Here is a 21,221-nt window from a genome sequence, read left to right as displayed (position 1 = left end):
ACCTTCTATTAGAAAACACATTGCAGCCATTCATCAGTGCAATCTGATGAACAAACACTATAGAAGATGCCCTAGGGAGCACCCTAATATTCACAGAAGATCCAAATAGAGCCAAGAATTAGGATTAATGTTGCAAGTTCTGCAAAGTTTATGAAAGCCTATAAAGGTTTATTCATGCAATGGTAAGGATTTTCTGAAATAGCATTTAATCTGTTTTAAACTCCCACGGCTTGGGACAGAGGTAATCTGAGGTTGCCCATTGGGGACTAAAGACAACTCTTCATACATGTTAATTGTTGCAAACATTATCAACATTACTTAAGAGTACTCACTTTTCTATCTTACAATTATAAATTATGTGCAGCACATTTTTCAGACTATGGTAACTACATTGATCAGAAACCATGAATTGTCTCACTGGAATATATGGAGTGCCACACTGCATCAGACCAATAACCTTTACTTTAAGATTATGACAATGACAGTATGAGCTGCAAATGAGGGACATCTTGCCTTGGGTAGTTTTAAGTGTGATCATCAAAACTCTTCCCATAGAACTGTTTTCATCATGCTTAGTTCATACTCTTTACTCACAACTGTATCAGGTAAATGTCGTTGTGCTTAAATCCACTAGGAATTGCTGCCCTGGATAGTAAAGCCTCAGGGAAGATGGGAGTTCGAGCAGTAGTCTACTACATGAGCACTACAATCATTGCTGTACTGATTGGCATAATCATTGTGGTCATCATCCACCCCGGGAAAGGTACAAAGGAAAACATGCACAGAGAAGGCAAAATTGTGCAAGTGACAGCAGCAGATGCCTTTCTTGATTTAATCAGGTATGGCTATGATATTGCACATTTTCTGTACCAATAGCTATTTTAATGTTAGACTCACAGAGAACAAAAGTAGAGAATTTTAAACAGCGATTGCATAAAGTTGCCAAATTCCTTTCAACTGTGTGATATGGATTTATTTCCAAATCTATCTGTTGCAAGGGAAGAAATTGCTTTTAATACTAAAAGGAAGACTTTTTCTTTTTCTTTCTTTCTTTCTTTCTTTCTTTCTTTCTTTCTTTCTTTCTTTCTTTCTTTCTTTCTTTCTTTCTTTCTTTCCCTTCCTTCCTTCCTTCCTTCCTTCCTTCCTTCCTTCCTTCCTTCCTTCCTTCCTTCCGCCACTTCCGCCACTTCCGCCACTTCCGCCACTTCCGCCACTTCCGCCACTTCCGCCACTTCCTTCCTTCCGCCACTTCCTTCCTTCCGCCACTTCCTTCCTTACACCACTTCCTTCCGCCACTTCCTTCCTTAGGCCACTTCTGCCACTTCCGCCACTTCCTCCACTTCCTTCCGCCACTTCCTTCCTTCCGCCACTTCCACCACTTCCTTCCTTCCGCCACTTCCTTCCTTCCTTCCTTTCGCCACTTCCTTCCTTCCTTCCTTCCTTCCTTCCTTCCTTCCTTCCTTCCTTCCTTCCTTCCTTCCTTCCTTCCTTCCTTCCTTCCTTCCTTCCTTCCTTCCTTTCGCCACTTCCACCACTTCTGCCACTTCCTTACACCACTTCCTTTCCTTCCTTTCCTTCCTTTCCTTCTTTCTTTTCCCCTCTCTCTCTCAAAAGAAAGACCTTTGTTCTGCTATCTGCACATACCCATCTGCATGGGTATTTTTCCTCCTTCCATAACACAGACCTTATTACTAAATTCCTCCCCTTCCAACTTCCAATAGTTTTCTCGCTTCACCTGAATCCCTATTTACTTATTTATTTTAATTCTGAATTGTAGCCACCAACCTGGGTGCATCTACTCAATTTATTCCATTTATATGAATGGGAAATGACTTTCAGGAACAGGCAAGTAAAATGCTTGAGATAGAGGGCACAGACATAAAATCTTGTTTTGTCCTCGCTCAGAGAATCTGCAGTACCTCTTTTACAGAGCTAATATGTCACAGATACATTCTAGGGAGTAGGGAAGCTGAGGTTTTGAGCTCAGGAGTTTTCCACAGGTAAAACCACCAAAATTTTGTGCTCCACTAACCCATTTGGAGAATCTGGAGACAGGGAGAAAGGCCTCCAAGGATCCCGCTGCCAGAAAGGGGCACTACAGAAACCTCCATGAAGAGGTTTGCACTCAGATTCCTCAAGATTTATTCAGTTAGGCTGTTTTTAAATCCCTCAGAAATGCACAAAACAAAGGAAAACAAACAAACAAACAAACCCCTATCTGCAACAAATGTACAGACACGTGTATGTATTGTTATCATTATAGAATACTCAAACTTCAGAAAGATTTGGGTATAACCACAAGAAGACTAAATCAAGTAATAAATATCATTAAGTACTAGACAACACAAATGCAAAAATTGTTTGAGAACTTGAAATACATTAAATATTATTAAATTATTTATTAATCTGGATTCATAATGCATTCATAAGTACAAAATTAAAAGTGAGCCCATAGAACTTTGTACATTTAGTAATTTAGCTAATATACTTCTCCATAACCAGATGTGTTATACAATACTGAGTACAAAGATTTTAATTGCCAGGAACTATCCAATCCTACATTTCATCCTGGTAAAGCTAACCAGGCAAATGCTACATGCAAAGCTCTACTCACTGAATATGTAATCACATATTATTCTTAGGATTCCTCAAAAATTAGCTCTCCAATACTTTTATTAGCTGTGTCCTTACTAAAGGCATTATTATAATATTATTCTCATGTTATTTTCTTTCTCTTTCACAGAAATATGTTCCCTCCAAATCTGGTGGAAGCTTGCTTTAAACAGGTAATTTTTTCTTTTTAATTCCAAACAAAACATGAAGAAGTAAGAAATTAAATGTAACCACACTTGCCTTAGGAATATCTGCTTACAGCAGAAACATAACTTACATTTGCTGCCAGATGTCAAAAAAAATTTCCTGAACTAAACCAACCAAATCCATGCTTTGTTTTCAATCATATTGAGACAACAGTGTTTGCTATGAAAGTGAAGAAAACCCACACAGTTTGGCAAATCAAAAAATTACTTTTTTCAAAATGTCAAATTCATAAGTTGACAGCAAGGTTCGTTAGAGTGAAATCAGCTTTTCTAAAACAGTGTGGTGTTAAACTGGGACATACTGAGATTTTCACCATCTGTGCAAAGACTGGAAGATTTTCAAGGATGCCACATGACAAATATGCATAGGTTGGAAACAGAAGAAAAAATGTATGGACATAAACAAAAAAAGCAAATTAAGATCTTCCTGCCACCTACAGTAGAAGTTCTTAGGAGTGCTTTTTTTACATTGCTTTTCAAAATCCTCTATCGTTAGCCCCATCTTATTGTTAGCTGTACTATGGAGAAAATAATAGACCCATTGTTTTTTCAAAAATGAGGACATTAGTGATTCAATGAAACCTAGAATGTGTCTTTCCATAATCTAATTGCTTCATATTGACATCACAGATAATCTTGAACTGATATTATTTACCAGTTGCTGTTGTAGCAATAAAAAAAGCCAAAATGTGGAGGTCAAGAAGAGCATAAAGTATAAACTTTCCAAAATCCAGCTGACTTACATCTTGCAGAAGAATTGAAAAGAAATTGTAGCATTATCTTTAGCTGTATAAACAGAAACCAGTAAAAAGGAGTCACTTTCTGCATTAAAGATTTCTAGATTAAAGATTGAAAAGCAAACTAGACCCAGGTCCAAATGCCATGCCTCTGTCTTCAGCAAGGATGTTGATGAACTCAGTACAGAGAAGCAGAAGAGCAGTATAGAAATGCAAAAGTCTATATCTAAACTAGAAATAAATTCAAAGAATGTAATGTAATAAAGTACAGGAATGATATGATCTTTATCTCAAAACAATGAAATAATTAGGGCATAAAGTTATGGATGTAGCAGAAAGTATTTTTCATAAATCTCTCAAGTTTGGAAGTTATTATCTAGAGCTCTTGAGAGCAATCAAAGTGTCTTCCAGACTGCAGTTTCAAAAAGATTTGGGAAATTATTTAGGCAGATAACAGGCCATTAGTTTGATCTCGGTTGTAGTGAAGGCTATAAATGCCTTAAAGGGAAAAGTATAAACAAAAAAGAAAAACACACAAAACAAACCTACTACCAAAACCACAAAGATATCTGAAACATAAATTTTACCATCTTTCTTCCATAATATTGCTCGTTTCCTCTTTCTTTTTTTTTTCCAATTTCATTGTTGGTTTTGTTATTGTTTGTTTTGGTTGAAGTTTTGTATTTTGGTTTTTTGGGGGGGGGTTGACTTCTGAGAAACAGTAGTGTTTTTAAGATGACAAAAGTGAAATAGTTGCACTGGGGTCTTTAAGAATTTTAAAATTTGTGGAGATAGCAATGGAAGTTGCTGAAGGGATGGGAGTAAATCAGTTGATATTTTTATGAATGACATTGCCAAAAGATGCACACAGTTAAGTTTACAGATGACAAGAAAGTCCAAGAACTTTGTGTTGAGATACCAAAAAAAAGCCAACGAAGGTAATAAGACCCTGGCACAACATAATACTACAAAGTCACATCAACAAATGACTCTGCTCTTGGACATGTTTGCATGTTTGGTTACCTCCTAGTAGCTCTTCAACACATGTGAAATAAACATTTAGAAGTTACAGTAATTTCTTCTTTACCATAGCAAATAATCATCAAAAACACCAAAAATGTTCAATTCAGCTCTAGGATATACATTAAGTGACAGAACACCAAGACATGAACTAAGGCCAGAGGAATGTGACCATTTAGGATAATGAGTATATTCAGTTTTCTTCATTCACAGATTCATGCAAAATTAACATAGTGGAGAGAGGAGTTGTTGGAATTATTAAAAGAACACAACATATAGAGCAAAAAAATTACTGAGAAACTATTCAACTACAAAAAAAAAAAGAGGGAACAGAAGTAAATAAGATAAAAACATGCAAAAAGAAATGAATTTAAACTGGAAATTAGTGATGTTTTTAACCCTACACAACTTGAAGTTGAATTCCTGAAAACATCTTCATTTAGGAGTTATAGGAGCACTTCAGCAGTTTTCCAATACAGTTTAAAAAATTCTTTTGATAGTATTCTACTGTAACAGAAAACTTGGTTTGGTAACTAGCAGTTCTAATCCTATGTTCTTAATTAAAGATATCCTGTAGATTATGTTAACATTTAAGTACCTTGTATTTCTCATGTGCTTTAAAGCCTAAGGGAGTTTTGAAAAACAATCTAGAAAAACCAGACATATTCAGTGAAAATTTTTACTGACTTTCAGCAGCAGTACCAAGATTGACTGAAGTACCAGCATTTTAAATTTTTCATACCATTACTTTTTGAACTTGGTACCAAACCCTAGATTTTTACATACAAGTTTTTTTGTTGTAGCAGATTCGTTTAAAAAAAGATCTTAGCATACAAGTATGTGTAATATTATTAGGTATCCAGATGATTTTGTACATCTGACCCCACAATTTTCTTTCCAAAAGTTTTCATCCATTATTTCATATGTTTCTCAGAAGATTTATGAAGAGGAATGAGCCATCTGGCACAAATCTGTTTGTGTAACACTGTGTCTGATGGTCAGAACACAGTACTTCTCATAGCTGTCCACACTCAACAGTGTAACACCATGCCACAGCTTCACACACCTGGAAATCATCACTGGAATATGTACTGCACATTTAAATTTCATCTTTGGATAGATCAGATGTGCACATCATGTCCTGCAGCATTCTTAGGCAGGTTTCTTTCCCAGTTTGTACTGGAAGCCACTGGAAGGTGTGACATTAAATGGAGAGCATAACCAGAGTGGGAGGGATTTTAAGTGGAGTTGGCAATGTTTTTATATGGTTGCTGCTGGGAGACAAAGTCCTGGAGGGGAACTGGAACCTTAGAACTTATCTAGGAAATGTCTTCCTAAATTTTCTACTGTTCTTCTTTCAGTTGTTTGGTCCTTTGGATTCCCTTTTCTGTTTCTTCCCAACAAGACTGTGAGGCCTCCCCTCACAGAAAGTTGCCTCCCCTTTCTTTTATTTCTCCTCATCCTCCTTCTTTGCACCTTTTCTTTCCCAGGTATTTCCATTTTCCACTTGACTGACATGAATTTTCAAATATGATGGAGAGTGGTTTTGTTCCCTCAGGATCCTGGGATGAATTTTTTCATGTCCTGTATACATCCGTTCAATTTCATTAGGTGCTTCCAAACCTTTGCTTAAAGTGGGAGGGACTTGGCTCCTCCGAATTCCACCTGGAGATTCAGGGATTGAGAGTTATGGGGAGATATGCCAGACAATGAAGACTGAGACAAAGAACTCATTGGGTACCTCAGACTTCTCAGGCTGATTGTTGAACAGCAGATTATTAATCTAAATAACATGTTTTCTGATGATGGGTGTTTTCATATGACCTGTCACGACATTCACTATGCACAGGTCTCATGAGGCTTATGTCATTTTTATGAGTAACAAGAGAATCTGAATAGATTGACTGCAGGTGACTATTCCACACTTACCTAAAATTAGATTACTTTGTTAAAATTTTTCTCTGTGCCCCTACATTCACCCCAGTTTAGGGAGATCTAAAGAAATCTTTGGGTTTATATTTCAGCTCTGGCCACTATCTATCTCTTCATTTCTCTTTCTTTGCTAAATTAAAAAATGCTGCCTAGCCTGGGGCTGAGCAGTAGTGAGCAGTCTGCTTGTTGAGCAGATACTGCTTTAAGTATCTTGTTCTTCACGCTGTGCTCTGGAGGTCTATCAAAGGGCAGAAGAAACACAAGCAAACTTGCAAAATCAAGAGAAACAGAATCAACCTAAAAATTTGGTGAGGGTCACTCTGGTGTGAATGGGTAGAATTTGATGCCAGCTGAAGCCTAAAGAACTGCATCTGATAACTGCATTTCTTCTGAGATATTTTTAATTATATATTCTTTCCTGAAATTGTCATTATCATGGGAATTGTAAGTGTTAATCACACATCCAGAAATGAATACTAACTAATATATGGTGTCTATTTTTCATGATAATTTGGGGTAATTAAGATATATTATGACTTGTGTCATCAACTCTTACACAGAAAATTTAGAATGCATTCACACATATCCATATGGAGAGCAAAGGAAAAAAAAACAAGAAGATGGAATATCTCTATTTTTTTTAATTTTTGGGGGCTGCATTTAAGCAAACTTGTTACTTTTAAAATCATTATTCACCAAATGCTGCATCATCATACAGACTTAGCGCAGACAGTACTAATGACAGAGTAAATTATGACAGTGAATTATGAACTTTCAGAATAGCTACCATTGCAATTACCTTTTCTGCAAGTTAAACCAATGGGATACGCTGCTGCCAGGTTATAATATTGCTTCTCCAAAAGTCCTTCAATATATCTAAGTGAAATGATAGGGTATCTTGTATCACTAATAAAACCAGAATAATAATCAAAGTGTAAACAACTGATTCATCATATTATTCAATACAAAATCTATATTGTCTATTTCATAGTAAGCTAAGTTAATTAAAATTAATTTTCCAGTTGATCATTATCACCATGTCTTGTAAAAAAAGTCCAGAAATTCATTACTTTTGCATTTTACTTGCCGATATGATTGTTCGTAGAAGGCTGTTCAAATTAATACATTCAAATAACATTTATCTTACTCCTCAGTTGTTCTCAGTACATGAATTTAAGGAAAAATTATGAGTATTTTGCATCTAAAATCTTACCAGGCAAAAATACCTCTTCCTGGAGGTTTAATGAAATTATATCCTCCCAAAATTATAGGACTTCAGTAATATTGCCTAGTCCATCACATATCGTCAGTGTCTGGACCTCTGTTCTCTCTTCTGAGACCTTTAAGGCTACAATGAGTAGTTTATTTTGCCTAATTTCCTCTATTTCTGAAAGTTGCAAAGGAACAAGAATCAGCAGAATCACAATGTGAAATTAAACTGTCAGTTTCAGGTACATTAAAAGCTGGTAACACTGATTGCCACTGAGATAGAGATCTGCTGAAAATAGGAATATCATAAAAGCTCAAAAAATTAACTCTTACTGCCAGTTACTCTGCAGAGCAGTAATAATCAACCCTGCTATTAACTCAGCTATTTCAAAGCAATTTCTAACATCCTGAAGGTGGTCCTTCATCCAGTCACTTCCTATGATCAATGGCTTTTTCACCATTTCACACACAGAAAATATGTTTTGAGGTGGCCAAGCAATCTTATGTTCTGCCTTTCATGTCATTTGAAAAAACAATAATAAGGATAAAACTCAACCAACACCTCACACTTTTTTCCTCAGTAGATACATCCCTTGTGTTCCCTGTGTCTGGTTTGCCTTGATTTCTTTTGCTTCACCACGAAACTTCTCATGGCTTTTGATAGACAACTTTGTGCATAAGACAGATCCACAGCAGGCATATCCACAGGGATCTCCTGGTGCTCAGTCAGCTATAATGGAAGAAAGAGCAGCTCTAGTAAATATTTCAGTGGAAATAAAGTTGCTCTGGTTTCTGCTGGTTAGATAAACGTTTTTAATCTCACTCCGAATAAGCTGTTTCTCCTCTGCTCTGGAAGGGGTTCCAGAAAGACTATTATTTTCTGTAGTAATATTTCTGAATACTTAAGTCTGATGAATAAGTGAGCAAACAGAAAAGACCTACATCTCTGTGGACACTCTTGTGGCTGAAATGGAAAAGGACTTAGCTGAGTGAGGTCTTAAAATCCATATTATACCCCAAAAGATACTTAAGTAATGAAATAAAGGCATGTTCCTGCTGCAACAGAATTGCAGAATGACCATAAAATGAAGACATATTCTTATTACCACCTAAAATTCTTTCTAACACAGCTTTTTGAAGGTAAAACCTTCATGTGATTATACTTTTTCCCATATAACTCCCAACACCTCCTCAGCCCCCCACCACAATTTTGTAGCCACATGGGGAACTCTGACCTGATCTGACACAAGGGGGGCAATTCTCAGACAGGTAAAGGTCATGGTGCCTCTAGTGGAAAAGTGGTTTGTGACTTAGCTCATGGCCTGTTCCAACAGGCAGGCAGCACACATCCAACTCTGTCCTGCAGCTGTTTCACACTTTTTGACCTTCCAGGTAGGGATGAGAGAAGAACCTGAGCATAATGGAGGAGATTCAGAACCAAGTAAGTTATGATGTGCTAGGGAAAGTGGGAAATTAATAGGAAATTTCATAAGAAATTAGGTTTTAATTCCAGACCTTATTGTTCCAGAACTCATTAAACAGCTTGCTTTCCTACTTTCATCTAATCTGTGTGCCTGAAAATGCAAAATAGTTACAGACATTTGCATTAATGAATTTGCACCTAAGGTTTTTTTCCTATTGAAAAACAGCAATAAAAATAGAAATGTAATACAATTACCACACCTGAAGACAAGGAAAGAGAATAATATAGGGAAAGAGAAAGAAAAAAGAAAAAAGAAAAACAAAATCAAACACCCCCCCCCAAAAAAAAAAAAAACCAAAACAAAACCAAAAAACCCACAGTGTTTGATGTAAATTGTTAGGCAGTATTTTGACATTCCTGACAAGACAGAATAAAAAACACTTTAATGAGTACTTATATTACTTTTCCATTTACATTTTAATACCCCTATGTTACTTAAAGAGACAACCCCACCCCTTCTTCCATGGTTGTGCAATTCCGTCTGTGTTCTTCCCTCTCTGACACTTCAACAGCCAGGTGAGCTGATTCACTTCCCCAGGCTTTACACAAGAAATGGTGACATTTTTTGCTTGGTGAGATTTCTGCCACTTTTTAAAAAGTAGAATTGTCTCACTAGCAGATCAAAGAAGAATTATCACAGGTTGGATGTGAGTGGGTGAAGCAGTGGAACTGGGCTTTTCCTTGTCAGCCAACTGCTCACACAGCTCTCAGCTGACTTCTGTACAGCCCAAATCTTGAAAGATTTTAGCAAATTTTATTCAAAACTCAAGAGCATCTGACCTTCATGAATCTTGGTTCTGCTACATATTATTCAGAAACCTTCCATAAATGTCCAGTTACCAGGTTTTATTTGACATTCTGAGAGACTTCGAACCTTTAGGGGGTACCTCAAATATGTGGAAGGAGTGCGTAAAACTATTCAGGTGCAGAAAGTAACATTAAATCAGGATAGTGTTGAAAGATGATGATACTCAGGTTTCCCATCTTGGTCATAATTACTTCATTTCACTCAAGTACTTCTGAAGTGTTCAACAGGTCTCCAGATATCAGTAAGGATAATTGGAGCTTTCCTGGTAGCTCCAAAAAAAAAAAAAGAAGAAGAAGAAAAGAAAAAAAAAATCCAAAGTTGTTGAATAACCTCAACACCAACATTCTGCTGCTTTAATGGACTAAGCATCCTGAGACACATGAGGAACATCCTAGTGATATTCAGTATGCTTTGTGTTCAACAAAATTTAACCAGGACAGAGCTGCAGGGCTTTTTGAGCCCAGATAGAAATATTCAGGCTGTAAATTTTTCTTTGGAAAAACATTTTGGGGTGAAAGGCTGGTTTTCAAAGCAGACATTTAGGACTGTATTGAGATTTAGAAAGTGAATTGTCTGTTCCATAAAGGAACCATCTTTCTCTAATTAAGAAATGTGGTGATATTTCTGCAAAGCAAACTAATGGCTTGCCATAACAAAAGAAAAAAGAGGTATGTTATATTTAAGCTAACTTCAGTCTTATTTTTTTTAATACAAAAAGATGAAGAAATAAAGAAAGTCCAGAGCACAAGAAAATATTCTCACTAGCCAAAAAAGGACTATAAACATTTAGAATTTTGTTGTTAGGAAAAATGGCAATTTATATAAAATGCAAATTAAGAGTCAATAGTTTTTTTACAGAATATAGGAGCACAACAAATTTGCATCTTTGACTTCAGTCTATTTAGGAGAAAATTATTTCCAGAAGCTAAAGCTGAGGATTCAGTTTTTGAAGTTAATAGGACTTTTGTTGTTTTCCGGAAAACCAAATATTCATCATAATACATTTTACCTAGATAAATAATAATTTAATTTGTGATTTTAAACTTTGTTTGATATGATTCACTGAACTTTTAACTTTCTTTATTTTTGTTTTAACAGTTCAAAACCAACTATGAAAAGAGAAAGTTTAAAGTAGCTATTCCACCCAATGACACATCCACAGTGACTTCCATAATAAGCAACGTGTCAGAAGCAATGGAAGCTCTCACCCGAATGAAAGAGGAAATCGTTCCTGTTCCAGGTTCTGTGAATGGAGTGAATGCCCTTGGCTTGGTGGTGTTCTCAATAAGCTTTGGCCTGGTGATTGGGAGCATGAGGGAGCAAGGTCAGGCGTTGAAAGACTTCTTTGATAGCCTTAATGAGGCTATCATGAGATTGGTAGCTCTAATCATGTGGTAAGTGCCTCTTCGATAAATTCCTTTTTCAGCTACTAACAATATTTTTTCATCACAGCCAGGCACTGAGTAGCAAGAATCTTTTTGGCAGAAAGTCAGACAATAAGATTGTATCTACCTTGGAACTTTTTTCGTGATCAAACCCAAGAGCTGTAACCCTCTGTGACCATAATCTGCCCAAACATACCAACTCTTTCAATGGGTTTCATTTTTGACATGAGAAAAATCAGGGTCCATGGCAGAAGTTGCTACCCTTATCAGACTTACTCTATGTCTTCATAAAGACAGCACTCACAGCAGTAAGCTGTTGAAGTTTCCTTACATACTAATCTGAATTCATTAAAGGAAACTGATAAACCTCTCCCATAATCTTATTTCTACACAGCAAGACCTTGTTATCATAATTTTCCAACACAACTGGTTCCTGTAGTTGTGGGGTTTACATGTACGTCCTTGCATTGTAGCTGCACTGCTCACACATACACGTAATTTTCCTGCTTTCTTTATTGTGTTCAGTAGGTAAATAAATACCTTTTCCCTCAAGGTATGAAATCTTCTCAAAATTTAAGATTAATTATTCTCCAGGTAGAAGCTTAACTTTGAAAAGAAATGATGTCTTTTTGCCTTCTTTACTACAGGTAAAAACCAAATCAACTACAAGAGTCTATTGAGGAGCACACATATATACTGCCACTAGATATGAAACCAAAAATAAGTATATTTGCTCCATTAACTAAAATCTTTTCTCCTCCACAAGCACATTTAAAATGTTAAAGCAGTGGCTTCAGATAAGTTTCTACAGGGACTTTATCACATAAAGGGCAGTTGAGATACAGTGGATAGATTCCATTCCGTGGTATCTTACTGTGAGAAGGCAAGTGGACATTTATAGGAGTAGGGCTGTACCTAAATTACTGCTGCAGCAGAATTATGTTCAAGTTTAATGCTCAGCACCAGCTCTTTCTTCACCTCTAGCTGTGCTTCCTGATAGGCAAAAGCAGCTCATCCCACCTGTGCAGCCAACTTTTGACATACAGATTTCTTCATGGTGATGAATATATCATCCCATTGGATGAAATGTAACATAGCCAGAATTGATGCCTGGAAAATAGACAGACCTTCCCAAAAACATTACAGTAAATGTAAAAGCAAATCTATAGTTGAAACCTTTCAGGTACACCATATGTCAAAAGTCACACGTGGTATATTAATTCTACCATTTTTATATGGTTAGTCCATTATTATACTTATCATACACTGTCTAATTAAAAGATTATTTGTTTAGGTAATTATTCCTGGGGTACTGCCACACTGGACACAGTCTAGAGGTTTCTTTTGCCCCACTTTTGATATGTCTGGTCCAGATTCTGGTTGGAAAGGAGAACACCCTTGTACTCCTCTTGGAATAAAACTAAACAATATTTAGGAATGCATAAGGTTAGCTTATTGTTCCTAAATGTAGGGAAGAAAGGTAGGAAAAATATTAGAAGCTATAGCCAAAGCTACAAAGCTGCAAATATGTGAAAAATATAAAAAGGTAAAAATCTTAGGATCAGAAGCAGCTTGAAATCTTCAGAAGTTATCAGACTTCTGTGTGGGTTCCTTCCCTAAGGAAACTTCCTTTCCCTGTGGGAAACAGCACTGGAATAGAACTGGGTGCTTGGTATAGTACACATATATCAGTTTAGCCTTCATTCACACAGGCAGAATTATAACAGGATTGGCTAAACTAGCTTTTATATTACACTTGAAGTCCAACAAGAATTCATTTCCCTACCTGTCCAAAAGGCATCTTGAAACCCTCACCAGATGTTGAATGCACTGAACCCCACCAAAAACACTCACTGCTGTGGTTCAATCCAGGTTGAATTGTTAGGAGTTGAAGAGTTAAATTTTTGAGCTGCTCCTGAATAGGAGCATCCTAACAGTGAAAGTCTGCATTTTTGCATATAAACAAAACAGGATGGTGGGGGACCAAATCTCTACTTTTTTTATAATGGTATTTTGATTTCTTACTTGCAGGTATGCTCCACTTGGAATTCTCTTCTTGATTGCTGGGAAAATTGTTGAGATGGAAGATATGGGTGTGATTGGTGGTCAGCTTGCCATGTACACTGTAACAGTTATCATTGGCTTGCTAATTCATGCTGTCATTGTCCTACCTCTTCTCTACTTCGTGATCACTCGGAAGAATCCGTGGGTATTTATTGGAGGCTTAATACAGGCATTAGTCACAGCTTTGGGAACATCTTCCAGGTATAACAAAATATTTTAAAGCCGTATCTTTTTTTTTAGTATTACTGGTTAAAGAAACAATTTTGTTTAATGGTTGATATTCTAGGTAGTTTGTAATGGCTTGATAATGAAGGCTAGAGCTAGCAAAGAATATGCATGGCAAAATGGAGCAGCAAACAGAAAAGTCCTGAGGGATTCCTAGTGGCAGCTGACATTTTGTGCCCAAAATCCTGATAGCCAATTATGGATACAGAACCTACAACAGAAATGCCACTTTTGCTCTTGCAGGTGATCAGTTATGTCATGTGAGTTTTAAAAACTGTTTGCATCTATGACAGAAAGAAACATTACAATAAAGTATACATTTCAACACCATTTGACCTTTCATAAAACAGCAGCCATTTTGGTAGATTTTTAAAAAGTGTCCTCGAGATAGGAGGTTTCAGTCAGATATTCTGTGATGCTAAATTCAAGTCCTTGGTGTTTGAGATTATTTTGAAGTAAAAACCTAGGCTGATGCAAGACAGCATACTATACTGCAAGTGGATTAAAAAACCATTTAGAATTCAACTGTAAGATGACTGTCAGCAAAAATATTTTTCTAACACAATTTTCCACAACCCCTCTTTATTTTTGGTCAGTATTTTATCAATATTGATAGAGTTTTCAAAGACTTGAAAGTCTGCTGAGTATTTAGCAATGAAAGTTTCAGTGGGATCAAGTAACCTGAATTGCTGTGTCTTGGAAAACCTCTTTACTTTGGTGTGATCAGATGAAGACATCCAAGACATGTAGTTAACTTTCTTCATAGCTACTCATACATTGCCAAGTTTTATATTTTTAGCCAAAACAACAATGATCACATGTTGACATTTTAGGTGTTGCTAAGTATTTTTACAGCATCAAGATCTTCTCTGACTCTCATTCTGCCCCCACAGTGAGTTGAGGGGTCCACAGTGGGTTGGGAGGGCACAGGGCCAGACAGATGAACCAAAGTAAGTAAATAGATATTCCATGTACATACATCATAGTCAGCAATGACAGGGGAGAAAGGATTTCAGGAAGGCTGGCTACGTATTAGTCCAGAGCATGCTGGCCATTGGTCCATCTGTGGGAGTGGTGCCTAATTATCACTTGTATTGTTTTATTTTCTTCTGCTCTTCTTTCAAACTTCTCCCACACTTACTAAACATTTTTATTCTCAACCCCTCCATTTTCTTGTTCTTACTGTTCCTTTCTGTTTTGCCTGTCCCATCAAGGTGTGGAGGCAAATAAGTGACTATTCAGTGCCTAGCTGCCTACTGGTGTTAGCCCATAGATGGGAAAATAATCAATCAATCAAAATACCTTTTGCAGGAGAGCCCGCAAACCAGAAGAGAAAACAAGCTTGTTACTGAAGGTTTGAATAGTCCAATTGGTATACCTTCAAGAAAACAATGCTTAGAGATGATTCAAGCACAGCTCCATGACTTAAACCTGAGTAGCAGGAATTTTAGATAGATTCCCGTGCCTGGCTGAAGAACCTTGTGATGGAACACTAAACTTAGACACATTCAGATTAGGGATTACATAGAAAATAGTAGTAATTAACAGTTGGAAAAGGATTCCAAGAGCATTAGGAGAACCTCCACCATTAGAAATGCTTAAATTCAGTATTTGCATTAAAAAAGAAACCCTATTCTGGTATTCTGGTAGATCACATAAAAACTAAGACAAAACCGTCTTGTGATTTAATGTGACATTCTTCTCTTTCCCTCTTTACAGAATTTATATTATATATTATCTTTTTTCTTTCTGTTTCAGTTCTGCAACACTGCCTGTTACATTTAAGTGTCTAGAAGAAATAAATGGCGTAGACAAACGAGTTACAAGATTTGTACTCCCAGTTGGTGCTACAATTAATATGGATGGAACTGCTTTATATGAGGCTTTGGCTGCAATTTTCATTGCACAGGTCAACAACTTTGATCTGAACTTTGGACAGATTATCACAATCAGGTATGGAAACCACTGTCACCTACATTTAATAAATGTGCCTTTGTGATGACCCCTTCCTGGTTTAAGTGGGATTAACCAAAAGTGTCTAGAACTTAAAAAATGAACTGCTACATTATCATATTATCAGTAATTTACATCTTCACAGAGACGAACCTCCAGCACATATTCTCATTTAGATAAACTTTTAGCAAAACTTTAACATGATGCACCTGTTACTACTTTAAAGACAAGTAAAAAATCTAATTAGTTTCAAATTTTTCTTTCTTAAGAGCTCATGCAGCTGTTGGGACCTACAGACTTATAATGAGTACCAAATAGTTTATAATGCATGTACAAAGCTGGAGCATAAAGCCATCACAGCGTTAATGCTAGAGGAGGAAGTGTTTTCCTGTTTTCAGAAGACTATCAGGGCTAGCTGTGTAAGGAGCAGTAATACAATTTTATTACATCATCTGATGGAAATGGTGAACACAGGTTATGTTTTCATGCACACAACCCTTGTTTGAAATATAACAGCAAACAACCCACTACTTATAGCGTTCAATAATAACTGATCTGCTTTAATTTCATTTTGTTTATCACAATTTAAGGAAAAAGAGTGATGGGTATTTGTGCAGAAGAAAGGAAAATCAGCAAGGGGTCAAGTGGGCCTTGTGGGACAAAGACACATATCTATCACATAGGAGCACTGAAAGTTCAGATATAGTGCTCCATAAAACCCACCACTTTATTTCAATATTCATTAACTAAGGCAAAACTCTGCCTTCACCCTCCAAGGAAATTGTTTCACATTCATTAATACTAGGGCTGCTCCCTGGCAAACCACCTGAGAAAACAACTTCCCCCTGTACCAGGTGTGAACAAGGATATTTCTATGAAGTCACTGGACTGTATGACTCAGGGTTTCTGGCAGCTTTCTGTTTTCTGATGCCAGAACAGCACCTGCTGGAGCACAGAGACTTCACCTGGCATGAAGTTATACTGAGATGGACAGAGAGCAAAGTTCATGTGTTAGGTCTGCCAGGACAGAACTACCTCCTCAACTTTTCTTTTAACACGTTTGAGCTTGTGGAGAGAGTTTTTTCAGTGGGTGGGGACATGTAACTATAATGTTTTTTTCTGGCCCTTGGCATCTAGCTGGGAATTTATCACTAACAAAATTATGTTTCAAGGTTTCTGGATAGAGATTTAGTGAAACACTTTGGATCAAGGGTCATAGTCCCCTGCAGCTACAGGGTGTTCAGATAAGGGACTAGGCTCATCTTTTTATTTAATGCTGAGTAAATGCCTTTTTACTTTATATCTCGTTATATAGTTTGTAAGATGATAAGGAGAGCTTTTATTACAGTTTAATTGCAGAAATCAGTTAATTGTTCTTGTCATCTTTTTGCACAGCATCACTGCTACAGCTGCCAGTATTGGGGCTGCAGGCATTCCTCAAGCTGGACTGGTCACCATGGTCATTGTTCTCACATCAGTAGGTTTGCCTACGGATGATATCACTCTTATCATCGCAGTGGACTGGTTCTTGTAAGTATTATTTATTGTTAAGTAAGTTTAAGTGGACTGGTTCTTGTAAGTATAACTTATTAAGGCTTAGACCATATTTGGAAGTGAAATAGCCAGGCACATTGTGGCTATACTACACTGTTTTGCTCTGGAGGGCAGTTGGAAACAAGTGTTAAAAAGAATCACTTTTTCTTGCTAGTAAGGTATTTTCTTAGAGCAGATGGTGAGGGGTATTGCTTAATTATGGTTCCTTTTGCATGCAAATTTTACATGGAAGCCTGTATTGTTCAGATACTAAGAAAACTTTCAGATACACTGTGATTAAATAAGCAAAGAATTTCTTTATTCTTTTATTTTTTGTAGTATGACAATGAAAACTTTTCACTAAATCAGACTCAGAACTGAATCAGATCCAATTCCTTACAGCCTTGCTGACTATCTAATGTAGGAAAGGTTCATCTGTCTACCCCATGAAAGCAGAAATTAAAAATAATTGTGTAGTTGACAGCACAAAGTATTGCCCCTCAGTTTTTCCATTCATCTATCTGTAGATGACAGGCACCTTTAAATATATATGCCTAGGTCCCAGAAATAAATGAAAGAAAATCTTTTTCCAACCTCTATTTCATCTAACAGCTATTATTTAGCCTTTCTGGGGGCTTTTACCTTTCAATCTTCTCAAGTGATCCCTGGAAGAAGTTCCCTGTGTTGTTATCAGAACATAATGCCTTCAAATGGTTATCCAACCACCTGATGCTAGTGGTTGCTTTCCTAGTGACACTGCCAGTCAGTCCTTGTCAAGCTGCCTTCTACAACTGCTGGGCACAGCCCTCTGAGAGAGATGGCTTTTTGTTTTAATTTGAGTCATTCCTGCACAATTCCACCCTGAATTATATATCATATTTTATGGTGAGGAGACAAACAAGGTCAAGGTAAAACAAGGTAAAGGTAAAACAAGGTAAAGACTAACAAGGTAAATTCTTGCTGGCTTACACGTTTAGAGGATATAAACCCAAACTCTTGATACCCAAGAGTATCAAAATGCCTCCAAGAAGCCATATGCTCCCTTTGCCATCCTCACCACATGATCATTTCTTCCTGTGAAGTTGCTAGGAGTATTAACACACTTTGTGACTCCACGTCCCGCTGTATTTGTAAATGTCTGTAGAAGAAATCATGGCATTAAGAGTTCAGATAAGCGAATGTATATAAAAGAGGTGACTCACCTGGTACCCATTCGAGGGCCATTCTAGCACCTAGTCTGCTTGCTTCCCTGAGCAAGGGATGGAGTCACTCACTGCCTTTTTCCCTAGGGATCGTCTTCGTACCACTACCAACGTCTTGGGAGACTCCATTGGAGCAGGAATTGTTGAACATTTATCACGGCACGAGCTGAAGAACAGGGATGCTGAGATGGGCAATTCCGTGATAGAGGAGAATGAAATGAAGAAACCATACCAACTGATCTCGCAAGAAAATGAGAATGAGAAACCAATAGATAGTGAAACCAAGATGTAGGCTAGAGAAAGCGTGAGTTCAACACCACAAGTGTGGGAAAACACACACTTTTTCCGGCGATTTATATCTTGAATTCACCAACTTCATCCATTCCTTGATTTCTCCCTTTATGCTCGCACTGGAAAGAATTAATGAAAATATTCCAAACTAGCAGCGATCATGGTATATGTTTGCTTCCCACTTAAAAAAAATTAACAGGCAACAACACTGGTCCTGCTAGACATATGCTAACTGGGGATAAAAAAAGAGATTGTGTATATGTTACTCAGTCCTGTGAATCTTTTTTTTTCTTTTTTTTTTTTTTATGAACTGGAAAGTAAAAACAGATAACAGAGCCTGAAAATGGTTTTATTTTTTTAAATACCTGTTGCAAAATTCCTAACATCTATAAACACACAATCGACCCTTCTAACTTGATAACTGCATCCAGCTAAGTAAATTAACAGGACTTTTGCTATTTTATCTGATTTTTTTTTCTCTAGTGTTATATTATTGTTCAAATAGTAGCAGGAAAATAAAAAGCAGGAGATTAATTGAGGGGATAAAAAGGGGGAAGATATATAAATAAAGAAAAGAAAATACCCCCAAATCAGCACTTTTACCAGCTGAGATGAAATATTTCTGAGAAAGTTATTTTATCTAGACAGTTTTTTGAATTAGATTCAGCTGATCTTTATAAAAATTTAGCCTAGTTGGCTCCCACTGACTCACAAACATTTACATATGCATGTATGTACTTCCAATCTGGATTTGCTCCCTTAATTTCAACATCACAACCCAGTTAAACAATCTGTGTGTGTGTTTGTAGGAGCAAGGCCCTGGTCTGGGACAGAAAATGTGTCTTCATCTCTGGATGAAAAAATTTGCACGCTCTGGATGCACTAATGAGCTACTTAATAAGCAATTATAAGAAGGCAATGCCAGCCTTCTACAGAAGGTGCAGAGGGTGAGATGTTCAGCTCCTAAATGGGCTGCATTCTGAATCTGAATCCCTGAGACCAGCAGAGGTTTTCTGATTGGAAAACTCCCAAATTCATGATCCACTAATAAATTATAGAGGTATGAACTGGATTTACATTTTGCCATCTGGAGAAGGCTCCCTGTCTTAATGTGAATTTTTCAATTCCTAGAGAGTTTACCATTAGCACCTGAAAAAGAAGATAAAATCCTTTAGAAAATAAAATTAATGGATGTTTTCATATTTTATTAGGAAAAGATATGAAAATTGAAAAATAATAAATACTATAATATATGTTGAAATTTTAATTAGAAAGGATTTTTAAAATGAAATATTGTAGGCAAATTTCAGGCAATAGATAAGGAAAGAATGAAAAAAACAATGCACTTGTAATACTGTAGGCTCTTTTGCTCAAGATTATTCCCTGAAAAAGTCCTTTTCTAGAAATACAAATTACGTACTTTTTCCTTTTTCCTTGCATTATTAGAGAGGTTAAACCAGAAAGTTTTATAATGAAGAAGCAGTTGGGAGCAAGAAAAATAATAAATGGACAGGCACAATAATTTTCAATGATCTGTTTTATGGAAATATTCAGCTTTCTTCTTTATTTGCCCCCTTGGCAAAATAATTCTGATGACAGAAATGAAGGATCCCTTTGTATTGTCCCAGCTGCCATTCAAAAAACATTCAATATGTTGCATTTGTCACTTAAAGTCTATCAATAAGGTGTACAAGTAACTGTGGTGGAAATGTTAGCATGCTGGTCAAAGACAAACCTTTTCCCTGGCAAGATTGGTTTTTTGGGACTGAAAATTCCTGTCAATCTTCTCCAGCTGAGTAATTCAGAAAATACGAGCAAGAACTCTCAAGTGAATGAAGTGAGCAGGGTTTAATATAGATTACTGAGCATGAAACCAAGAAAGCTCTAAATGAATCTCTAAATGAATGACAGAAAGAAAATATGGGTTGTTTTTTTTTTCATTTTTGGTTTTGTTTGGGTTTTTTTTTTGCTAACAGAATGCAAATCTAGGATACAGACAGGCATTTTCTGATATATAATTAGAGCTATTTTTATATAGATACTGTATTCAGAATGTGTGTATAAACATTAACTGTAGAATTTATGGCATAACATTTTAAATTTTTTGTTAAGATTTTGTTTGGAAATACATTGCAAAGACAATGTAAAAGGCTGTCTTTCTATGACATCAGCTGAGAAAAATGAATTGTGTCACAAAGAATGTGATCTTTTTTATACTAACTTTGTTTCTTATGGAAATCAGGTATTATAGAAAGATTCCCTTCCCCATCCCTCACTGGTTCTGCATTGGTATGCACCCAGAGTGGATTGAGAAACATTACTTTGTAGATGTATTTTCAATAAAAATAGTTTTACATTACTGCTCTTACTGTGATTTAGACTTCTTTCAAAGGCTCTGTAATACAAGCTTTGCACAAACCCAGAGATGAGGAACTCATAGTATGGGATTTCAGGAATTACAGGCCATTTTGTACAACAGGGCTTCAAACAGGGCTTCTTCACTACAAATACTTAGTTTCATGATCAAAAATAAAGAAGTAAATGGTGGGAGGCAGAAACA

General features: G+C 36.6%; 1 protein-coding gene and 1 long non-coding RNA gene across 2 annotated transcripts in view; one reads left to right on the top strand and one right to left on the bottom strand.

The window, feature by feature from the left end:
- The window catches only part of SLC1A3 (solute carrier family 1 member 3), a 65,821-nt gene extending 44,801 nt beyond the window's left edge, over positions 1 to 21,020 (top strand). The window contains exons 4-10 of the mRNA XM_071425536.1: positions 635 to 839; positions 2,744 to 2,786; positions 11,107 to 11,402; positions 13,425 to 13,658; positions 15,441 to 15,635; positions 17,031 to 17,165; positions 18,458 to 21,020. Coding sequence (XP_071281637.1) covers positions 635 to 839; positions 2,744 to 2,786; positions 11,107 to 11,402; positions 13,425 to 13,658; positions 15,441 to 15,635; positions 17,031 to 17,165; positions 18,458 to 18,662 — 1,313 coding nt within the window. The 3' untranslated portion in view covers positions 18,663 to 21,020. The remainder of the gene's footprint in view (positions 1 to 634; positions 840 to 2,743; positions 2,787 to 11,106; positions 11,403 to 13,424; positions 13,659 to 15,440; positions 15,636 to 17,030; positions 17,166 to 18,457) is intronic.
- LOC139589270 (uncharacterized) lies at positions 1,032 to 1,428 on the bottom strand. Its single transcript, XR_011678980.1, has 2 exons — positions 1,397 to 1,428; positions 1,032 to 1,177 (listed from the first exon to the last, which is right to left on the bottom strand). It is a non-coding gene; the product is annotated as an uncharacterized lncRNA (long non-coding RNA).
- Positions 21,021 to 21,221: the final 201 nt, after the last annotated feature.

Source organism: Agelaius tricolor, unplaced genomic scaffold (assembly GCF_023055355.1).
Source record: "Agelaius tricolor isolate 1412-34295 unplaced genomic scaffold, bAgeTri1.0.p SCAF_4, whole genome shotgun sequence".
Taxonomy (NCBI): Eukaryota; Metazoa; Chordata; class Aves; order Passeriformes; family Icteridae; genus Agelaius; species Agelaius tricolor.
This window is presented reverse-complemented; position numbering and strand designations above follow the sequence as displayed.